This window comes from Chelmon rostratus, chromosome 6 (assembly GCF_017976325.1).
Source record: "Chelmon rostratus isolate fCheRos1 chromosome 6, fCheRos1.pri, whole genome shotgun sequence".
Classification (NCBI taxonomy): Eukaryota; Metazoa; Chordata; class Actinopteri; order Chaetodontiformes; family Chaetodontidae; genus Chelmon; species Chelmon rostratus.
The window spans coordinates 22133645-22155874 of NC_055663.1; the positions used below are offsets into that span (position 1 = coordinate 22133645).

At 43.5% G+C, this 22230-nt stretch overlaps 1 protein-coding gene across 1 annotated transcript in view; it reads left to right on the top strand.

Moving 5' to 3' along the window:
• kcnq1.2 (potassium voltage-gated channel, KQT-like subfamily, member 1.2) overlaps positions 1-22230 on the top strand; it is a 159718-nt gene that overhangs the window by 86161 nt on the left and 51327 nt on the right. Inside the window, exons 15-18 of the mRNA XM_041939608.1 lie at positions 13396-13471; positions 14365-14459; positions 16051-16091; positions 17089-17150. Of these exons, the coding sequence (XP_041795542.1) occupies positions 13396-13471; positions 14365-14459; positions 16051-16091; positions 17089-17150 (274 nt within the window). The remainder of the gene's footprint in view (positions 1-13395; positions 13472-14364; positions 14460-16050; positions 16092-17088; positions 17151-22230) is intronic.

The following is a 22230-nucleotide window of genomic DNA, read 5'->3' on the forward strand; positions in this document are numbered from 1 at the left end:
TCGCTCCCTGTGTGTAACTGACTTTTCTTTTGTTTGTGAAGCCCTTCTTTCACTCTCTTTATCTTGCACTCTTTCTCCCACTGCCCTTTCTCTCGCTCTTTCCCTTTTCTTGCACCACTCCCCCCCACCCCTCTTTCCCTCTTGTTTCTGTGTGCATGTGTTCAAGGCCTTCTTTTTGTGAGTATGTGTATCCTTATCTGTGAGAGGAGTGCTGAATACACATATGAGCTTTTGTGTGTTGCATGTGAGCCTTGGTTTCCCATAGTGCAGCAACGTGCACTGCGCAGACAGCTCGGGGCTCCTTCACCTCCTGCATGGAGAGGATTTCATGTATGAAATGTCCCCCCTCCTGGACTGGCTTCGGGCCAGCTGTAGCACATACAACCCTGCACACCCAGCCACATGTCAATAAGCTTTTACATTAGTCCGGCTCACACGAAGTATGCTGTTTGTATAAACCTGCCATAGGCCGACTACTTCAGGCGGTATTCTCCTCTCCTTCCACTATCTGCGTGTTACCATTCAAAGCTTCACGAAACAAGAACAGCAACCTCTGAGCTAGCAACCTGCAAGCTGAAAGCAAAGGTTTTGACAAACATTTTGATCATGCAGTAAGGCAGACCTGCTTGGTTCTTTTGCGAGGATATGGCCATTTTGAGTCCTCCCCCCATCCCCTCCAGCACTGTTTTTCAAGGGTATCATCGCTGCATCCTGGGCTTGGCGACATCTGAGATGATTGTGATTGGTTTAAAGGAATACAAATCCCCTGTACCAGAATGATAATGAGTTCAGCCAGAACGTCCTCCAGCACTCACACAGTGCTAACATGAAGTGTGAAGGTCTGGCTATTACATTTACATTAACCTGTGAACATAATTCGCGTATTGTTTCTTTTTTTTATACAAAATGTGCCTTTCGACTTGTCTTTTTCCCTGTGACAAGTGACAATCTTGAAGATTTCAGTCCCGGTTGATTTGGTGGGTAGATACCAGCAAATATGCTTGCAAATGCTACGATGACCGTTGTCTTGTTTTGTAGACACATTTTTGATGAACGATAGCGTTGAGCGCAAAGCTCACTGACACTCACATTGCTATTACTGTGATTACTTCATAATCAAAGCCAGCTGGTGTTTCGCCAGTTAAATGCTTTTAATGTGAAGCTGCAGAAGTAGGAAATGTTCGGTTTGCATTAGCTTAATACAGCATATTTTCCAGGACTGTCACCACAGACACCCAGTTCGTAATACTGCAAATATATAAATGTTGCAGCTCTTTCATCAGTGGGCTCAATCACCATTGTGTTACCTCATTCAGCCGTAGTGGCTGAACAGATATTTATTTATATGAATATCCTTGAGATTATAATGTTTTTTCTGTTTCTGATTCTTGTAACAAACTCATGACCAAAGAAAACATTGTGTGTCAACACAGTCATCTTTCACACTGATGATTCAAACTGGAAACTTTCATGGCATGAAAGTGCCTCCGCTGCCATTCGCCTGACGGTGCCTGTGCAGAAAATACACTGAACTTATTTTTTTCTCCCTTCAGAATGCTGCCTGCCTGACGTAACTCCTCCCATTTCGCTAATCTATAGGTGTGGGCACACACGCACACTTGCACAATATAAACTGTAGACGCTTACTGTACTGCAGTAATGACAATGGCAGCATGCTGCATCTTAATTATTCCAATTTTCTCTACAATCTCTAACTTTGACGTGGTGATCCAGCATAGCATTGTGTATCAACAAATAAAAGCTTTAAACGCTATTCTTATCCAAAGTATTTTTCTTTTGCATGTTTGAGTTTGGAAATTTGGGGTCAGTGGCAAACTGTGAGTGACAGTTTGTTTTGGGGAGTAGGGGTAGGAGAACACGAGGCAGTCCTGAGCTGAGATGGCACAGTGCAGCTTTCCAAAAGCAACATGCCCAATCATCATTTGACTCACATGCTCAGAGATAGACAAGGCTCTGTGCATTTTGCCAAGAGGGCCTTTGCCATGCTTATACACACACGTCAGTGTCAGCACAAACACATGCAAACACTGAAATTCAGATGCAGAAATATACACACACACATACAGATCCTGATGCTTGCACCTTTAGCAGTGCTAGCTGCCTCTGCAGTGAGTCAGCAGGGCTAACGTGGCAGCAGCAGCAGATGCGGGGCCTTTGCTCCATCCATCACATGCTGTCGTTATCCCAGTGTGCTAAATGATTCTATTAGCGCGTCACGCTGGCCCCTCAAAGCTCCCACTGTTCCCACCTCCACAATGTGGTTCCAGCAATCCAACCCATGCGTTGATAATTTGCCCTGAAAAATTGGCCGGGGAAAAGCATCCAATTATGGCTTTGCACCCCGTTCCCAGCGCCTCGTTTCAGATAACCGCTCTCATAACCGAGCTCTTTGAAAGAAAGATGAATCCAGCACTTCTTCATCTTCTTCATTTTCTTCTTTGGGCTGTTTTTTTCTCTCTCTCTCTGTTCTTTCTTCCTCACCCCTCGTTGTCTCCAAGAGTTTGATGTCAACATTGTTGACTCAGTCGCTCAGTGCTGTATCACGCCAACGTTAGGTGAGGCATGCCGACAGATATCAGCTGATCTCAAGTTAGTTTAGTATTATGACAAATAAATGCTTCTGAACTTCAGCCTGTCATTTAATGCTCTGGGCGCTGAGCCAGCGTGTCTGTTTTTCCTGTCTGTCAGAGTAGCGTTGGAAATCATTTTTCATCATATTCACTTCCCCGGTGTGCAGACATGTCGTATTATTAGGTCAATGTTGTTATATCATGGTAGTATTACATCAGTACAACAAACTGCACATGTTCTTGCATGATTCTCTAAAGCTATCTTGTATTTGTCTGCTCATATTTGGCCCTAAGATAAGACTCCAGTAACTTAAATCTGCAGAATTGTTTGACATAGTATAATTGCAGCATTTTGTTTTGAGTTGAGTTTAGTTTTACCTTCAGGGCTTCTAAATTGGACACTCAGTTCACTGTGTTATGTTTTGAAGGTTGGCAGCCGCTCCTTTTTTCAACATTGTCCCAAATGCTCTGGCTATTATTTGTTCTCCCGCTCAAATTAGATTTCATGTCTTTCGGAGCACAATCTCAAGATCAGGAGATCTGGCTGCAAACTGGTGTGGAACAAATATAACGCAAACCGATTTAAAACCATGCTGGAGCAGTATTCCAACAACATTCAAGAACATGCAATCGATCAAGCAACGTCAAAAGTGGTGTCGTTGAAAAATATAGACATCTTATGCAAGTGATATGTTTTCAACTTCATGTCGAGGTTGCTGATTCGGTCCGTTACCCTTTTACATCATATTCACACACCACTGAAAACAGTTTAAATGAAACATGCCATCTCAAAATGCAGGCATGCCAAGTTTTACTGTACCGCCCCAGGGCCTCAAACAGTATTCAACTGTTGTTGAACCAGCTGTCCAATAGCATTTAAATAACGCACAAAACTGATGCCAAAAGCGCTGCTGAACCAAAAGTGTAATTTTTAGAAGAGCTTAAGATCAGTGATACAGGCTCACAGTTCCCCCTGACGCACTCCCCTCTCACATCTCATCTCACCAGAGAACATTAGGAGGGTCAATTTGACCAATCATAGACCCTGCTGCACCCACAGAGCCCTCTGATCATCTTTCACCTCCTCCTGGGCCCGTGAACTCTCAGTGTACAGTCATCTGATCCCACTATAGCAGCAAGCAAGAAGCAGTCCCTGACCCAGACTGCGTACACACTCACAGAGTTGGGCTCATAGCCTGGAGTCAGCTTTTTAAATCTAACAGCGTTCCTCACTTTGTTCACTCGTTCTCTACGCACATAAACAAGAACTGATACGGACGTACGTTTGTTCCAGTCACACGACACGACACTGTGGTCAAGATTGACCCTTGACTGTTTGACCGGATTGGGTTAATGTAACTGTACAGGGAAGAAAAAAAAAGAAACTCATCGCTCTTTGCTTAGATATAATAAAACTTAACAATCCCTGTGGGGAGCTGATGGCCACTATAATAGCAAATAGTCAAAGACACCCATAAAATATCACCCCTGCTTTCAACAGCTGAAAAATACCACAGCTGGAAGAATTAAACTATAAAACGGCGTGGAATAAAGCAAAACAGCAGCTGAAGTGGCTTTGGATTGCAGATTGAGGCAAAGAAAGAGCAAACTGAAACATTTGGAGACCTGAGGATAGATTAAAAATATGAATTTTATGCTGTATCAAAAGATGTGGGTCTCATTCCTGAATCATGTTCACCCATGTCGTTCTCTCTCACAGTCCAAGTGTAGTTGGATCCGGTTGTCGTGAAAAATGAAGCCTGAAAAAAACGTGCAAGTGCTAAAAACTGCAGTTCCTCGAGTGGCCACTTGAGGCTGGCTTTAAAAGCGAGTCAATCCCCACAGAACCTACAGCTAGGTGCTACCTTTCAGCAACCAGGCTTCATGTGGCCCTCCTGAGTTTCACCCACTCTCCACCTCTTTGCCCGTTTTTGGATTTGCCAGGACTTTGATGGAGCCAGGCACTGTCACCGAGTTAATAATGGCTCTTCAGAAACCTGTGGGTGATTCCACAGAGACAACTTCCATGTTTTACACAATCCATGGTCTCAAGTCTTCATAAGCAAGTCAAATGGAAGTCTCTCAGATCTCTTAATGCTTTTGTTGTATCACATGGCATATGATGTTTTTTTTGACACTTGAACACAGATTTTGCTGTAAAGTAGGAGGTCCAGCAGTTTTTTAGACGTTTGAAACCTACAGTTTCTCAGTGAGGGAGAAGGAGTAGATGCCATTTTAAAAAGCAAATGAACTAGGTCATTGAACTTTTATTTCATGGAAAAGCTATACAGTATCAGACACAAATGACTATCCAAACACAATATTTTTATAGGCCTTGAAATATGTCTCGATGAGGTCTTTAAACTATCCAAGGCCTGAGACTCTGAACTGCTACTGCTACCTTCTGGTTGCATAATTGGATAAGCTGAAGCCCATCTTGAAAAGAATTAGCAAACAGTGGGAAAAAACCTAATGATTATAATAACTTTAAGAGTAATAAATCACTTCTAGAGGGTTATGAAGTAGCACCAACACCATTCAGCCTGTCTCATCTTTCCTGTCTCTCTGTCTGTCTGCCTGTCTGTTTGGACTGCTGGTGTAATTACCGTCCAGGCAGGGACAGACCTGGAGACAGACAGTGTGCTAATTGTATGGTGGACCAGGAACGGAAGCTAGTAAAGCAAGTCTGCAAAGACATTCTCCGCCTCATCTGCTCCCATAAATCCCTCCTCCCCGCTACAACTTACTACTGTTACCACCACCACTTCATCTCTTTTTCTGTCTCTCTCGTTCCTTCTGTCGCTTTGTTTCTCTCTCCTGACTCATAGTTTCAGCATTATAATATTCTATTATTGACTAAGCAGCGCGATGTGCAGGACACTAGAGTTTGAGCAAGTCCTAAGTATGAGAGAAAATGTGTGGGAGTTACAGAACAATGTATTTACTGGTCATCGGATTATTTTGTTTCTCTTTTTATTAGCTTGCCTCTCATCTTTTATCGCTGTGCAAACTAAACCAGCGATAAACATAGACTGAATGGGTTGTTAATTAACCGACCTGTGCCTACTAATTTCCTCTCCACAGTTTGAAAGAAGCTTGCAGCCTTGTGTTTGACCAGATCTCTCAGCCATATCCCTCTCCTCCACTCTCCTCCCCTCTCCTCCCCTCTCCTCTCCTCTCCTCTCCTCTCCTCTCCTCTCCAGAGGGACTCAAAAAGGTGGTGGTCCCAAAGTGATATAATTCTAGTTTTCCTCCAGTCTTCCTCCATTTTCATGCTTGAAACTGTGAGCTTGGTGAATGGGATGAATGTGGGTTTAGTTGAGGAAACTCATGGCCTCTAGCAGGCTTGGAGAGGTGGCCCCCTAAGCTTCAGGATTGCAATGAAGAAGTACTGTTAGAAATCAGTCCTTTTCTCTGGACTCTCACACAGTAAATCAATAAATATTGATGGAGGATGAAAAATGCTGCCCCTACACAGACAGACATAGAACAATCGCCATTAGCTATTAGGGAGGCCAAGCAGGCCTCCCATAGCTGAAAAGCCGGAACAAAAAGGCTGACCACTGTAAAAAGGCCTAATTAAACAGCAGTCTTTAATGTCAGCCAGCCCCCCCACTGTAGCCCCAGCCACACATGAATGTAATAATAATGCTCTTTTGAAAAGGAGCATGGTTTTATAATCTAAACCGATTGGCTTATGAAAGGGAAGCCCCTTCGCTAAGAAGGCCCACAGGTCACCCTCCATCTCTTCCTTTCTCTCCTTCTCTTTCTCACTCACTCTCTCTTCTATTCTTTTTCTCTCTCTTCCTGCTGGGTCCATAGCCAGGGTTAAGCCAGGCTGAACGTGGGCAGGTCTGTGACCGCCACCTCCAGCAGGCCCTTGCTCCCCCGAGGGCATGGTGGCGCTAATTGTGCCTAGATACACAAACATACACACACACACACACACACACACACACACACACACATACACACAAAAAGTCAGACGAACAGCCATGTGTGCTGGCATGACCGACAACGACTGGGCTCATGTGCTTGGATTATCAGAGCGCTGTGAAAGAAAAACAGCCAATTTAATCCAAAGATGGTGGCCGTGGTGGGACTAAGAGCCGAGAGGAGGGGGTGGGTTTGCATGCTCAGAGGCTCACTGCGAGGGGTTATCCCGGAAAATGATTGGGGGAAAAAAATTCAAGGGTCCAGTGTGCAACCTCCCGACCTCACCTCACCACCACCCACCCCACCCAAGCAAGGGGACCCCCCGACTGGCAGCAATAAATAGATTCTTTCTCTAACATGCCTAATCCTGCTAAACAGCAACAAATCCTATTAGGCCATGAATTATAAATCCTTCTTCACCACCTCACCCCCTCGTCCCCCACTGGAGAAACCCAATCGCCCTCCTGTCTTCATAGCACGCACACATGCATATAAACACACTGGACCTCAACAATGTTGGTCTAAACACAGATGAATTGTCTGTGCTGGATGTCAATGCATTGGTGTGTATGTTAATGTATGTGCAAGCTTGCTTTCATGTGCACTAGATACTGGTTTGTGTGTATGTGAGACCCCTTAGAAGGTTTACTACTTCACATCATTCTGGTCCAAACCGGTCAGCCGAGCTCTTATACAGATGCACCAGCGCGTGTGCAAACAGGGATAATCTCATGCGCGCCAGGGTCAGGAATTAAAAATGCAAAGTTATGCTCCCAGTAAGTAGCAGTCCTGTATGCTTTTGCACATCACTCCTGGTCTACATTATTTTTCGTTCATATATTCGGCCTCTTGACTGTAGTTGATGACAAATGACACAGCTTGAAAAATTAAAAAGTGTGAACAACAGGAAAACATCAAACTACCATGTCAGCAAAATATAACCCAAATGTGATGATAAAAAAAAACCAAACTCAACAGCAGAGGAGTGGAGGGTGAAACATGTCATTTGTTGCATGTTATCTGATGTTACTCACTGGACGTATCATAAAGCAAGAAGTTAAAGGTCCAGTGTGTAGGATTTAGTGGTACCTAGTGGTGAGGTTTGGGATCGCAGCTAACGAAACACGTTAAAGGCTCTGTGAGGCTGTCAGCATGCAGGCTGGACTAAAAAGTGGTTGACTGACCCCCCAGATGATTGACATTGCCATAGTAGTGTCACACAGCAGAAACATGCACCTGAACAGACACAAAGCATCCTTAAAAACAGATTAAATAGGTAAAATACCCTCTGAAAAGCAAACTTTTACCCTGATACACTCGCTAACATGCGAGGCCACATTACTGACACACCTTAGGCTAAACACTTAGACTCAAAGGTCTGGCACCAGAGAGGGGGTCATTAACCCCAAATCTACCCGGCTCTCTAATTAGGCTCACTTTGAAGAATAGTTACAGCCATGTCCTTCTCTTGAGGCTACACCTTAGGCCTTGGATATCTGTGAGGTGATCATTGTCCCAAATCTTTTTTTTCCCAGTTTGTTGATGGCAAGAATAGCAAGAATATATCTTAAGAGGATTGACTGTAGCATTGCAATATACATAAAAAACATTAATTATATTTCATCTAAGAACCCATGAAACTATATCCTTAAAGTACCTGCAATTACATTTTTTCGTCCACATGTTATTACAGTCTTATTTCCTTGTGGTCTTCATACCCGGGTAAAACGCGTTTTTCCCACGGCTGTAGTTTTTCATTTTCTCGGCTGTCTAACTGGAAACCTCCTCACCCAAATCTTTAGTTAATTTGACAGTTAGAGTCGTGTCAGGAAGAGTTCACCAGTCATTAGTCTACTTGTTAGATGCACGCTCCTCTCCAATCTTGTCTCGGCGTGGTGGGAAAGAGCTGCGTCTGTCTCTGTTCTCCTCAAATAATGACAGGTTGTGAGACTTGGCATCATTAACATTAAACATGGGTGGGACTAGGTCACCGGGATGTCGACCATCTCTCCAGAGGAGTGTTTTCGTTGGTGGGATTCTTTGATCAGCGTAAAGACGTGACATTTTTATTCGCGTGTACCTTCAGACGCATGTGGTGATTGTGTGTGTGTGTGTGTGTGTGTGTGTGTGTGAGATCAGACCATATTGGGATCCTTTCCATAAGCAGCATAGTATCTAATGATGTAAATCCCAACAATATATGACCATCCTCGGCTCATTTACTCAGGTTTTGTTGCCTTTCAGCGTTGTTTGTTGAAGTCAAGCTATGCTGTGTGGAAAAGAATGCGCGAGGCAGATTAAAGCGCTGCATTTGTTTTATAGATTCCTGCATGTACATACACAAACATGTCCTTCTCTCACAGTATACAGTGCTTTCACAGTGTGTTTGTGATAGAAATGCAGGAAGTTAGGGTGATACCAAACCTACAGCATCTCCGGCCTCCCTCTGTCTCTCTGTGGCCACACACATCAAACGCCGCTTGCTCTCTCTGTTCTCTCTTTGTCATCAGCTCTTAATGGGCACCCGGCTTTGATGTGGCTTGGTTGCCGCTTTTGTCTCCGGCGTGTCTTGATCAGTGTCTATTGATCTGGTGGGGACATGAAAACAACTGGAGTAGACACAAAGGGAGGAGGGAAACGATTGTATCTGAAGCCATATTTGACCAGCTGTGTCATGCTGCATGCGGTGCAGTCGAGTCTTTCAGGTTCCGGGTGTGTAGTTTGAGAAGAAGTCAGTCAGAGAAACACTCAAGTCGTGTTTAACTTTCAAGTGAATTTGAAGCAAGCGACAGAAAATTTGAATTAGGCACATCAACTGCTTTGGAGTGAATAAACCAGGCTATGCAAAGGAAAGTGTAGGTAGAAGTTGGCAGTATTGGCTACTTTACACATGGCTGTGATAAACAGAGAAGAAGAAGTAGAGGCTGCTCATCAGAAACAAAAAGCAACCACAGAAGAAGAAAAGAAGAAGCCAGTCGCCAACAAACAAACCAACCAAGCTTCTTCTTCTTCTTCAGAAATGTGCAGAAATGACTGTTGGCCTAGTTGACAGGTACCGTTTGTGAGCTGCGGTCAAATAACTATCTTATACGGTTGTCTGACAACAGAATCATAAAAATATGTAAATGGGTGCAAAGAAGAGGACATTTAACTGTTGTTCTGGTCTTCAGATCTTCAGAGCATCTTCAGATTTAGCTGGCTTAGTGCAGAAGTGGTCTGATAAAGACAAAATTGGGTTAAACTTGTGCTTCTTCTTGCATGCAGAGCTGGTTTAATTTCCCTCCAGACAAACCCTTGAAGGAGGATCCATGTGGGAGCATTTCTTGCGTCGAAGCCCATTCATTTTAAACCCCTTACTGAATGAGGAAGCTTGGCCGCTACGATATAGTGTCTTAGCAATGCGCCCTTATAATTCTTACCACGGCGCCCTCTGGCATGCCATCACTTTTAGATCAAACATTCCCGAAAGAATGCAGTCATCTTATCCTTCCAAAGATATGATAAAAGGATGTCTGTTTTTGAGGAGAACAGAAGAAGAGCCCATCTCTTTGATGGACCAAAGCACCAGTCATAAAGCTTATCTCACACACACAGATGCACACACACACACATACACACACACACACACAGAGGCCAGCAGTCTTGCTGGGCTCTGACCGTAGCACATTGATGTCTAAGGCTGCTTTCTCCTGACTGACTCTGAGGTTATTGCAGCGCACCATGGAAGCACAGGATATTTGACGGTCCCCTGCCAAAGAAAGAACCAAGGGGGTGGGGAGGGAGAGTTGCCATTGACAACTCCAAGATCTCCAAAGTGACCATCAGAAAATGAAAAAAGAGAAAACTTATTAAGAGAGAAGGGTCCAGGGGAGGCCATGGGGCTAAATCTGTCACAGCTTTTCAAGAGAGGGACGGGGCCAGTTCATGACTCCAGCAATTACAGCTTGTACATGACTTCTACAGTTGACCTAATGAAGAATAGCGAGTCTGTTGAGAAGTGCTAGGAGTTGTGGTTTAATCCGTAAAGGAAAAAAAAACAACCCCCCCCCCTCCACACAACCAGCCGTCCCAGCGGAGAATGAATCATACAGCGCAGGACAATGGAAAATATATTGAAGTCGTCGTGGGTGAGATGTGAGCTTTGCTGACTCAAGAGGAGTCCCCTGGATACTCTGTGTGTCAAATCTTCTGCACAGCTGAAATGTAAACACGCAGAGGAGAAAAGAGAGCGGGGGAGGCGGAGGGAGATGAGCAGAGTCGGAGCCGGCGAGCGAAGCGTTTGAAGGGCAGCATCAGCGGAGGGATGTGGGAATTACATTCCTTCAGTTTCTGTGTGCCAAATGTTTAATGGAGTGGAGGCGGGAGGAGGGGGGCGGGCGGACAAAAACCGTCCGTGTTATTCTTTTATCACACTTACCCAATGAACATGTGTGCGCGCTTGTGTCAAACGCAGGAAACGGGAGGAGGGCGAGGAGGGAGCGGGGTACAGTTGTACAGCGATCAAAACCGCACATGTTTTTTGTTTCCTACATGTGTTTTCTTTCCCAATTATGCCCGAACCTCCGAGTCACACAGAAAAGAGGCGGAAGGAAAACACATCCTTCTCCTCATCGACGATGGAGAGCGAGGAGGTGGGAGGAGGAGGAGGAGGGTGGGCTACGCGTTTCTTTTTTCCCCAAAAATAGCCTCATGCTCTTTATGTTTGGCATTGTTTGTGTGCATTTCCCCCCGTAGCTTGGGCAGCCCTCGCACTGAAACAAGACAGCAGCCCGACAGCCTTTGATGTTCGTGTTTTATGGTCCCATGTCAACGCATTGTCTGTTAAGTCCCTCTGTTGTCCCTCTGCCTAATTAAGACCTCAGAGCGACTTGTTGACTCCACAAAGACTCTTGTTTGGGGAGGGGCGGGGTTGGGTGTGTGTGTGTGCGTTTGTGTGCATGTGGGTGTGTGTGTGTTAATGGGGGTGCTGTTTAGAACAGTGTACGGACACATAAGCTTCCCCCTACATACAAAAAGCATAGACTTTGACCTAAGAATGGAGTCATTCATTTTCATCCAGTGCATCATGAGCATTATGTGTGCACACAGCACGCATGCACCTGACAAGTGACCCTAACCTTATTTTAATCATTTTCTTCTCGCTTTCTCATTTGCACCTGACTGTTTTCCCCTTTTCATTTCAGCCATCTTCCTCTGGATCTCTCCAGCAAGAATCTTGTGACGTCAGTTCGCTCTTAATCCACCTTCTCAGCAGACACACACACACACACACACACACACACACACACACACACACACACACACACACACACACACACACACACTGTCCCGCGGCTTACCAGCTTAACTTTGATGTCTCTGATACCAACAGATGGCTGAAAGGTCACCTGTCTCTGAGACGTACCGTACATGAAATAGAAGACAGGTAGAGAAATGGGCACGAAAAAAGCAAGTAGCCCAGGTGATGTTTATATTTTTTTTATTAAAATAAATGCTCTGACATCATCTATTAGACTGTGTCCTTTGTGTTTTATCTCTAATACATTAACACTCTTACATGGTGGACTAGTATTAAATGGAGCCCTTTACTTGTACTGATTCGTACCCGTCTGACCCTCTCAACTCAACCACACACTTGGACTTGACTTTATGTTTACATTTGTACATTTGAGTCTTTAAACGTTTTAGTGCAGAGAGGTTCAATATCATTAATATCAAATGTAAAGTCAGCATTCATGATTGATTCTGGCATTAAAACCTTATGATGAACAGTACAACATCGAGGGAAATAAATGGGTTAAGAGCATTTTTATGCTTCTTGCACACATCTGAAGTCAGGGGTCCTAAACTTTGGGGTGGGGTGTCAGGGAATTTCTAAAATTCACATATTGGTACAAAATAAATTAAAACAGTAAGCACTTGAATGTAGCATCATTAATATATGATGTCTTTGGAGCTTTCTCTATGCCCTTGAAAATATAATACAACCGTACACGTTTCTGACATTCACATGATGATTTGGGAAGTCTTTAACCGCTGGATACTGTGTGTGTGTGTGTGTGTGTGTGTGTGTGTGTGTGTGTGTGTGTGTGTGTGTGTGTGTGTGTGTGTGTGCGTGTTTTAACCAATGAAATCCAATCACTCAACAAATTTGACAAACACTTGTGAGTTTTCCCATCCGTTTTCATCCTAAGAACACATCATCCAGACATGCAGCATTCACACGTGGACTATCCAAAGACTCGTTTCAGCGTTTTCTGACAAATAAATCACATGAGCATCAGCGCAAAGCACACAAAGTGCCTCGCTGAAAAAACAAACACGAGCGCATGCCATACAGTCACTATGGTATGCCAGTATGAGGTTGTGTGTGTTGTTTGAATCCAGTGGTTTCTGTTTCAGTGTTTAGCTCCATACCAGCGGGTTTTCCCTCGTGTTGACACAGATGTGCTGCTTTGAGTCGAGGGACGTGGGCTTGGGACTCCTCTTAATGCGAAAGGGGTCTGGTTTTCTTTTTTCACTTTTCACCATGTTGCACATTCATACTGACCGATAAGGCGAGCACTGATAGAGAGCGGGTTTATCTGTGTTGACACATTTATAGTTATAGGTTAAATGTGCTTTTTTGTGTGCATGAATGCATACTTGTCAGTGTGTGTGTGTGTGCACGCTCCTGTCAGGGTCACATGTGTTTTGCTGGGTTTGAAGTGTGCAGCCTTCTTCTTTTTCCTTTTTTTTTTTTTTTTTTTTTTTTACAACCCAGCTTGTCCAAAACAAGCCACTTCACATTTTACAGCAAGGAAACATCTGCAGACTTGACCATCATTGTTTTTGTCTCAGACTTAATCAGTCTCCCTTTCTGTCACAGGTTGTCCCATGCCCAGAGATCAGCTGTGAAAGTCCTCCGCCGAATGCAGTACTTTGTGGCCAGGAGGAAATTTCAGGTAAGCGAAAGGAAATCCAGACGAGGGGAGAGAAATTCAAGAGAGTTATGGAGAGCAACGGAGAGGGAGATAGAGAAATAAAGACAGAGACAGATTGAGAGTGAGAGAAGTGTGTGGTGTGTGTGTGTGTGTGCGTGCGGTCATATAGGATGAGGAAGCAGAGCCCCGAGGGCATACATCAGCTGCAGCTCTGCTGTGCATGTGTATGTGTGTGTTTGGGTGTTTGTGTGTAAATGCCTGAAACCTGCACCTGCATGTCTTCTTTGTGCTCACTTCAGGCGTAGTGTCATGGGAAATCTACTAATCTGTCTCTGGGGCTACAGTAAGAATTCACTTACTGTACTGCACTCACAAAAACACACACTAACACACACACAGTAGGGCATGGCCTCAAATAGCACCACAGTCAGCAGAACTATGTCAGACAATTTTGCGCAATAAATAAAAAGCATAATCATGTTTGAAATACTTTTGCCATCATTTTCATGCTACATGTTATTGTAGAATGGTTCCTATATTCTTACCGTTTCCAAGTGTTGTACATGTTTTCAATTATGGCCTAAGTGATCTCAGCTGCAGAGGCTATACTCCATGTATACCAAGGATACCCTAAAGAGTTCACTGGGTTCTTTCTGATGCCGCTTGTATCCACGTCACACTAAACAAAGCTGTGAAAGGACCTTAACACGACTGCTTTCAACATGACCATGCACTTGTTAGTGCACGCACGCACACGCACACGCGCACAATGAGTTAACAATGAACCCTTTGCACCCAAGGGGGTTGGGGATGTTTTCGGGGCCCAAGCAACAGCGCCTATGGTTGACAATGGCTTTTGTGTTCCTGTGTGTGTGTGTGTGTGTGTCTGTGTGTGCACGTGCATTGATCCACAGCAAGCGCGGAAGCCCTATGACGTGCGAGACGTGATCGAGCAGTATTCCCAGGGTCACCTCAACATGATGGTCCGCATCAAGGAGCTGCAGAGAAGGTGGCGCCTTTGACCTTGTTTCACGCTCTTTCTTCCTCCCTTTCTGTCTCTAAATTCGTGTCAGTTGATTTAAACTTGATTTTACATTTTTGGGAGCATTATGTTGGATGCCGCATCATAGTCAGAAGAAGAACAAGAAAGAAGTCTGCAAACAAAACACACACTCTCATTGTAAATATTATCGTAAGCTATACTGACGTCATGGTCAGCTGAACTGGGTCACGAAGGCAACAGGAAGAGAGGCGGCCCCATTAAATGTTTCTAGATTCAGGTTTCAGTAATTTTCTTAACAGTTGGATCACACTCCTGCAGTGCAGTTTGTTAGTGTTCATCTGACAGATAGGAGCCTCGCTGCTCTCTGATTTGTCACACCTTGTTATGCTTTGCTGAGCTGTAATGAAGTCCAGGCCTCGCTGAAGTAAAACCTTTCGTTGTCTTGCTGCAAATTTTCCCTGCTTATTTGACTGATGTTCGTCCTTCAAACCGCACAACGCTCTCCCTCGAAGGAGGTCGGTTAGGTAATAAACTGGGTCAAACTTACGTAACTGCATCACCTGGACCTCGTAACACCTTTTGCTGTAACTCAGCTGAACCATGGTGACGTACTGTGAAATTTTGAAGCCAGCGGGGCATCATAATGTGTCTGTAAATCAAGCAAAGACTCTTATTTAATAGAAGTTATAGCTAACTGCAGTACAGCTTCAGTACTATGAATTATAGAGGCAAGACTCTTTTATAATCACAATTCTAGTCAATTCTACCAAGTGTCTCATAAAAATCTCTCTTTCTGATGTTTCATTTTTATAATTGTTATGGTATTAGGGTTATTACGGGTTAGGGTGCGGTTATTAAGATTATAATTCATGTACAACAACTTCCTTACTCACTATCAATAAGCAGTAATTAGGGATTTATTGAGGGAAAACTCTTAGCTAATGGCCTAGTAGTTGTTATTATAGCATTAGTAAGTGCTTTATAATGAGTAATAGAGAGCCAATTGGCTACAAATGTGCATGCTAATGAGGAATAAGGTAATAGTGAACATGTGCACCTTTATATAAAGTGTTATCATATGGTAATAAAACTAATGATTATTATTATTAGTATTTGCAAACATAAAAACGACTCATACCAAAACTTGGCAACAGAAAATCCGAGGAAAAAGACATCACAGCACTGACCACATGTGACGGCAAAGACAATAGTGCAGTGACCGCTTTGCATCAAGTGGGTCACTGACATTATGAAACATAATTAAAGGCATGAGATTGCTTGTGATAAATATCCACCCATGTGGTGACGAACAGAGGATGCTTTACAGTGCATACTGAACTGCTTCCCCTGCTTTAAGTAGATTTATAGTTGACCAACGGCCCGCATGAGCAAGTTTCAGTGTTTATTTTCAAAGCCTGACATTTCAATGAGAACGTGTATGTTCTCATTGAAATGTGTATGCGTGTGCATGTGGGTTTTTTTTTTCTGAAATCAGTAATATATAAATACTGTTCAAGCTGACACCATTTGTTTAATTCTTTTGGCTCAATAAATTACTTTATTATTATATTACATCTCATTTCTTCTGTCCTGTCAGGCTGGACGGCACGCTGGGGAAGCCAGGAATGTTTCTTCCAGGTAAATACACGGCAAACACTGCAGCCTACATCTGATAGACAGCCATCACTCCTCGCTCCATCTCTGTGTTTATACCTCACACATACACAAGCTGTGCCAGACTAAATATGAGAGAAAGAAAGAAACTCCCCTGATGTGTGTGCTTAGGCCTCTGTTTGGATATGGGTTTGTTCACATGTGTGTGTTTTCACCCTGCTTGTTTCACTGTGCCCGCAGGTGTGTGTGTGTTTGCAGGCTTGTGTGTGTTTGCGTGTCCATTTGGGCGTAGATGCGTGGATGGACTTCAGTGTGGTTTTGAATTTATTGTGAAAATCAGTAAGAAATTAGCCATCAATCATTTAAAATCTGATAATTATGTAATTAACTGTCATCAAGTTCATGAAGAGTTATTAAATTATATTATTTATTCATTTGTTAATGACATGTTGAAGAATAAAAGAGCCATTTATTTACAGAATAATGAATTATAGATTTAAATCAGTGATATTTGATTGCAGTTGTAGTCATTTAATGTCCAAGTTAAGCATACAGTAGCATATAGATTCATCCATCGTGTGTTATCAACAAGCATAACGTGGGTCTTGTGTGTCATGTGGGTTATAAACTGCAAATGATCTTAAATGTGATTAGTAAACAGTAAAATTAGAGTGAAATGGACACTGTCAGTACACTGGTTCCAGACCTCTGAATCACTGCTTACACCTCTGCTTTTATTTTAGATTTATTCAATAAATCAAACAGGATTCGGGTCAGGCTCATTAATTGCTGTTTCCCTGAAACAATTGACCAATTAGAACTCTGTGGGTGAGATTAAGAATGAGGAATTCATCTTCCTACCTGGCAAATTAACTAAGTAATTTCTTTGGTTAGCATGAAAAATGTTACAGGAACTGCTCCTAGCAGTCGCTAAGGGGACAAATACATCACTCACTTCTGATTGGTTACGGCAAGACAAAATAAAATAATCCCCCTTTTCGCCCCTTTTTTCATTCGCCAGGCAAAGGGGAAGATAAGGAATACCCAACGATTGGAGCACGACTGATCAGGCTGGAAGATAAGGTAGGCACACTCCGGCCTCTCCGTGTGCGTGTGTGCGTGTTTTGTCTGTACGTGAGAGAGATAAACTGATTAGATCACCTTTGGTGCTCATAACCAGAAGTATGTGTGGCTGCGTGTTCGTGTGTGGCTGAGTGTGACTGTGTTTGCTTGCGTCTGGGTTATCAGATCAATACGTGCGGTGGAATCTTTTGATATGACCACGTTGTGACTGGGCCTCGGTCGAATCTGTGCCAGTGTGGAACGGTTGTGCCTGCGCGCTGTCTCCACCTTATCAGCGTGTGTTCAGCGCTGCGTTCACGCTGCACTTACATTTCTGTTCATTTTTCTCTCTTATTCTGGGATGGCTCATTTTGATGGTTTTCCGTCCTGGCCCTTTTTTTTTTTTTTTTCCTGTCATCCTAGGTAGGCTGGTGACAATTCTTGGATGTTTGTGTTTCCATAAGGGAATACCAGAGCACTGGAAGCACTAGGGGGTCTTTATGCAGCGAGGCATAGCCAATAGGCAACAGCTGTGTTATGAACCCCATGGGTGTAACTAGGCGTGTTCTCTCTCATGGAGGAACAGGCACAACTTGATGCCAGCGTGATGCCGACCCTGACGCCGGAGTGATGCCAAGATAGACATTTTCCCTCTGGGGGATGGTTGTACCAGTTGGACTGGTCTGCATCTGCCTTCCTGTCTGTCTGTCTCAATGTCTTTCCATGTGCAAATTATAGGATATGAAATGTGTTTGTTGCTTTTGGTCTGTGGCTACATCTGTTTGTCTTATGGTGGCATCACTAGAAAGTGAAATTATCTTTGTGGATTTGGAAAAGTTTGGAAATGTGTTCGGGCACTCGAGCATGTTTTTTTTTTTTTGTATGAAGCTGGTGTTTAAAATTGAATACTAACCTTATAGTCAAGTTGTTCCCACATCTTACAGTGAATGAAAACAACTCTCTATACAATAGAACAATGCATTCTGTAGCCACTTCTTTTCTATTCAAGTCAGCCCGCTCAGGATTTCCCCCTCTTTGCCTCAGGATTTGCCATCCCATCTCTGTGTGCTCATCAGCACTGATGTTCTCTAATGTTTGCATGCGTTTGTCGCTCTCAGACCCCTTTGTTACGCAGAGAGGAGTAATGATCTTGAGCCAGTGCGTCCTCCGAGCCTGACGACCTCCCTCAGCGTCTGAGTTACGGCCCATTTGCTCTGGGCTGCATGTTGTGATCGCAATCTCCTGATTGGAAACATAAACCTGCGTTCAGAAGTGCCTCCTCTACCTACGACTCTCAGTCTCGCTCTTTTCTTTCTTCTCTCCACTCTACTTTGACATACAAGCTAAATAAAACTGAGGTGGGTAATTGAGAAACAAATCAGCGGAACCCTTCCGCTCCCTCCCAATGTGGAACCAATCACCTTTGACCATCCAGAACTACATTCGCATGTGTTGCTACAACAATCAAAGTGGAAGGGAAGAGGAGCAACAGCAACTGTGACACCCAGAGCCCTTCATAATTACTGTTTTCCTCGCCTCAGCGCCCGCCTCCTCCGCCTGTCTCATTTATGCTCGTGTGAATTTGTTGTTTTGATGCTTCTGACGGGCCGGCACACCTGCACATGGAGAGGGGGCCTCCTTTTTCCCTCAGGCAGCAGGTGGATGAACCTATCGACCCCTGTTGCTTGGTACATCCCCCGGTCCTCCTCCAGATACGTAGGCCTGCAGCAGTAGGGTACGGTCACGCATGCGTGAATGCAGGCGAATGACCTGCTGAGGCTGTGTTTGTATCAAAGTTCACCAAAGTTGAACTCCACGCGAATATGTCAGCTTTCTGTTTCTGGAGTATGGTGATTTTACAATTACACTCATAACTGACCAAAATGATCTTATTTGTAATTGAGCAGAGCATTTCCTCTGTGTTTCTGGCCCATTTTCACTCAACTCTTTAGTCTGTTGAAAGTTTTTCCTTCAGAGTCTGATTTTGTTACTCTTGAAACGACATTTCCTCATGAAACCAGATCCCGCCGTAACGCTCCAGCTAAATGAAATTGTATTATGAGACGAAACACACAATGAATCGAGTTTGCTGTGATTTGAAATGATTAGAGCGCCCTCGAATTCAGCTGTCAAGCGGCACGCTGTGCGCAACAGAATCCCCGGCGCTGTAACTTTTGTTTGTCTCGCATCGCTGCGTGTGCTTCATAACGTTGTGTAATTTCGGAGTTGCGTCACCTCCTGCATGTTGCTCACAATAGTAAACCTAATAACACAAAGCAAAAGCCTGGTGTCACAGTTGAATCACTTCGGAATAGGATGTTTCCCAACAGCCCTGAGGAATTATTCATCAACTCTGTACCCTGATGTTTGTGTGTGTGGGTTTGTGTGTGCACAAGAGTGTGTTCCCATGCCTTTCTCAATACTCACTCTTGGTCGGCATCCAGCTACGTTTTTTTTTTTTTTTTTTTGACAAATTCCCACTTTCTGCTCCCCTTTCCCCTGTAAAACACCAGACATCGACCACTCTGACTGCACTTTATGCTGCAGCTGAGTAAGTAAGATTTCATTTTCTTGTCCTGCTATTGTCAGCACATCACTTGTAGATGAATTTATCTTCAGTGGTCCGAAGGGGGCTCGGGCTTTGTGTGTCCTGTACAGGGTTAGACAGTGATTTATCACACACAGACAAAGACACATATAGATCTTCACACACATACACTCGCACACACACGAGGATGGAGTTGATTAATCACCGATGTGTCTAACCCCACACTCTCAAGATTGAATTCTCCAGGAGCGACCTGGAAACGAAGATGGATGGCACTCCGTGACAGTGTGTTATCTTTCTGTCAGACACACTCGATGAAAAATACCCAAACGACAAGCTCAAACAGTGGCCAGTGTCTCTGGGCTTCAGCGTGGCCTTTCAGAGAGGAGCTCGCTGCATGCTTTAGGATGAAGTCAGCCCACTGCTTGTGGTAAATCTCTCCCAGTTTTATGGCAACAGGGTTTTTTTTTCTCATAGCAGTAGACAGAAAGGGCAGGGAAATTACAACAATATGCTTTCACATAGCCTGTAAATGTCTGTCTGCAAAACAAGCTTATGCTTTTTTAGTCTGATCCTATTTTGTTTCAGAGATTTAACAATTATTGTCAAGTGTTGTGCAGCCCAGAGCAACCCTGCAACTTCAAACTGAAATTAGTGTGTAGGGCTGACGGCGGCGGCCTTTAATTATGTAGGAAGAGAAATTTGTTTTGTTAAAGGTTGAGAGTTTTTCACAAGGCGGAAAAGCATATTAGTCCACACCAAACCTTTAAATGTCGAACTGGCATTAAATAATCTGTTATTCGCTGATAAATTCATTATTCAAAAACAATCAGAAATACTGAATAACTTTTTCAGAATTTCAAAAATACCTTATCAAGACTGTAATTCACTTTTAAATGTGTTTAACTTCAAATTAAACAGCATTTTTGTTTTTTTAATGTTAAAGTCTGTGTTGAAAATTTTAAATATGCTCATTGTTGCATTATCATTTTACTAATCTAGACTTGACCTTACATAAAAGATAGAAATAATAAAACAAGATGCTCTAAAATAAGTCTGTTGAGCTCATTTTAAAAAAGCATGAATAAAAAAAAACTTCAGTGTGTGAAAAAAAATCAACGTTTGGCAGGGGACAATCATTCATTTTTTTTGTTTTCACATTAAATATTAGGTCGATCATAATTTAGTCATCAAAGTGGTATTCGGTTGTATTTGGAAACTGCATTGCTGGGTGTAAAACCATCAGCGGCGTCTAGCAAGGAATAAGCCCTCTAATGTGCCCTGCAGGCCTGCACAGACACGTCTCTGCTCAACACATCATTATTTGTGTTGCTCTGAGTACACTACATGGACCATAGATCACACTCACTCTGTGGTTAACTTCATTCCGCTATATTAGGGCAAATATACCGTGCCATGTATGTCGCGCTTATATCATGTGCATTAGCAGCGTGTGTACGCAGAAGAATGCGTGCCCTGACCGTAATAGCATCTCAATTAGGTAAGTATGCTGTAAATTACAGCAAGGCCAAATACTGGGAATACTTGAGGGCCGGGACAGAGTGTTGTGTTTGTTAGGAGTCCATCTGTAAGGCATTTAGGGCCCCTCGTCTTTAAAAGCATGGCTTTGAGGGGGGCAGGAGTGTGTGCGCAAGAGCCTGTGTGTGTGTTTAGACTGGTCCGATCCAGACCCAGTGGAGGGCTTTAGAGATGAGGGCCTAGTAAACACACACTCACATATATACATATTTATACATTAGACCATAAAGAAAGTACATGTACATGTGGATAACCAGGCACACACACACACACACACACACGCACACACACACACACACACACACTTGTCCATCCAGCAGTGTCTCAGCTCAGCTCTGAGCAGTGCACAGCAAACAGGAACAGCTTCATTATCTCTTCAGCCGTTGCAGGAGGGTACTGACACCGGACGGCTGGAGGGGAGAGCAGAGGAGGGGCAGCACTTCACGCCTTAAATCCATTCATGTGTGCATCCATAAATCTATTGTGTCCAATCGTGTTTTCTTCTGTTTTGGATACTGGCGTCCAGAATAAGTTAAGCCCACATCAATAGGAACCATTACTGTAATCCTGTTTTAGTGCGTGGGCTATTCTCTGTGGCCGTCCTTGTGATTTCTCGACAAAAATCTTCAATTTTTACGATCACAACAGAATTAATGCACAGGAATCAAAGACTAGGGGAAATATTTATTGTTAAATGAAACCAAGTAACGCTGTAATAAGCTGAACAGCATGTTGCAGACCACAAACAGAGATGTTAAAGTTTTTTAAAGACATTTTTAAATTCTTTGGACTTGAAAGATGCATCAGACTTCACGGAGGTTTCCACTGTTCTTATGTCACGCTCAATTGGATTTTAGAGAGAAGGGTTGTTTTTCAGCCTATTTAAGTTCACTGGCAAGATTTAAAGAAGAAGAGGATTTAAAGCTACAGGCATCTTCAGTATTTTAAAAGGGGTAATTAGCTGCATTGTGTTGCACAATCATGTCTAACAAATGGATTAGTTTGTGGCTGAAT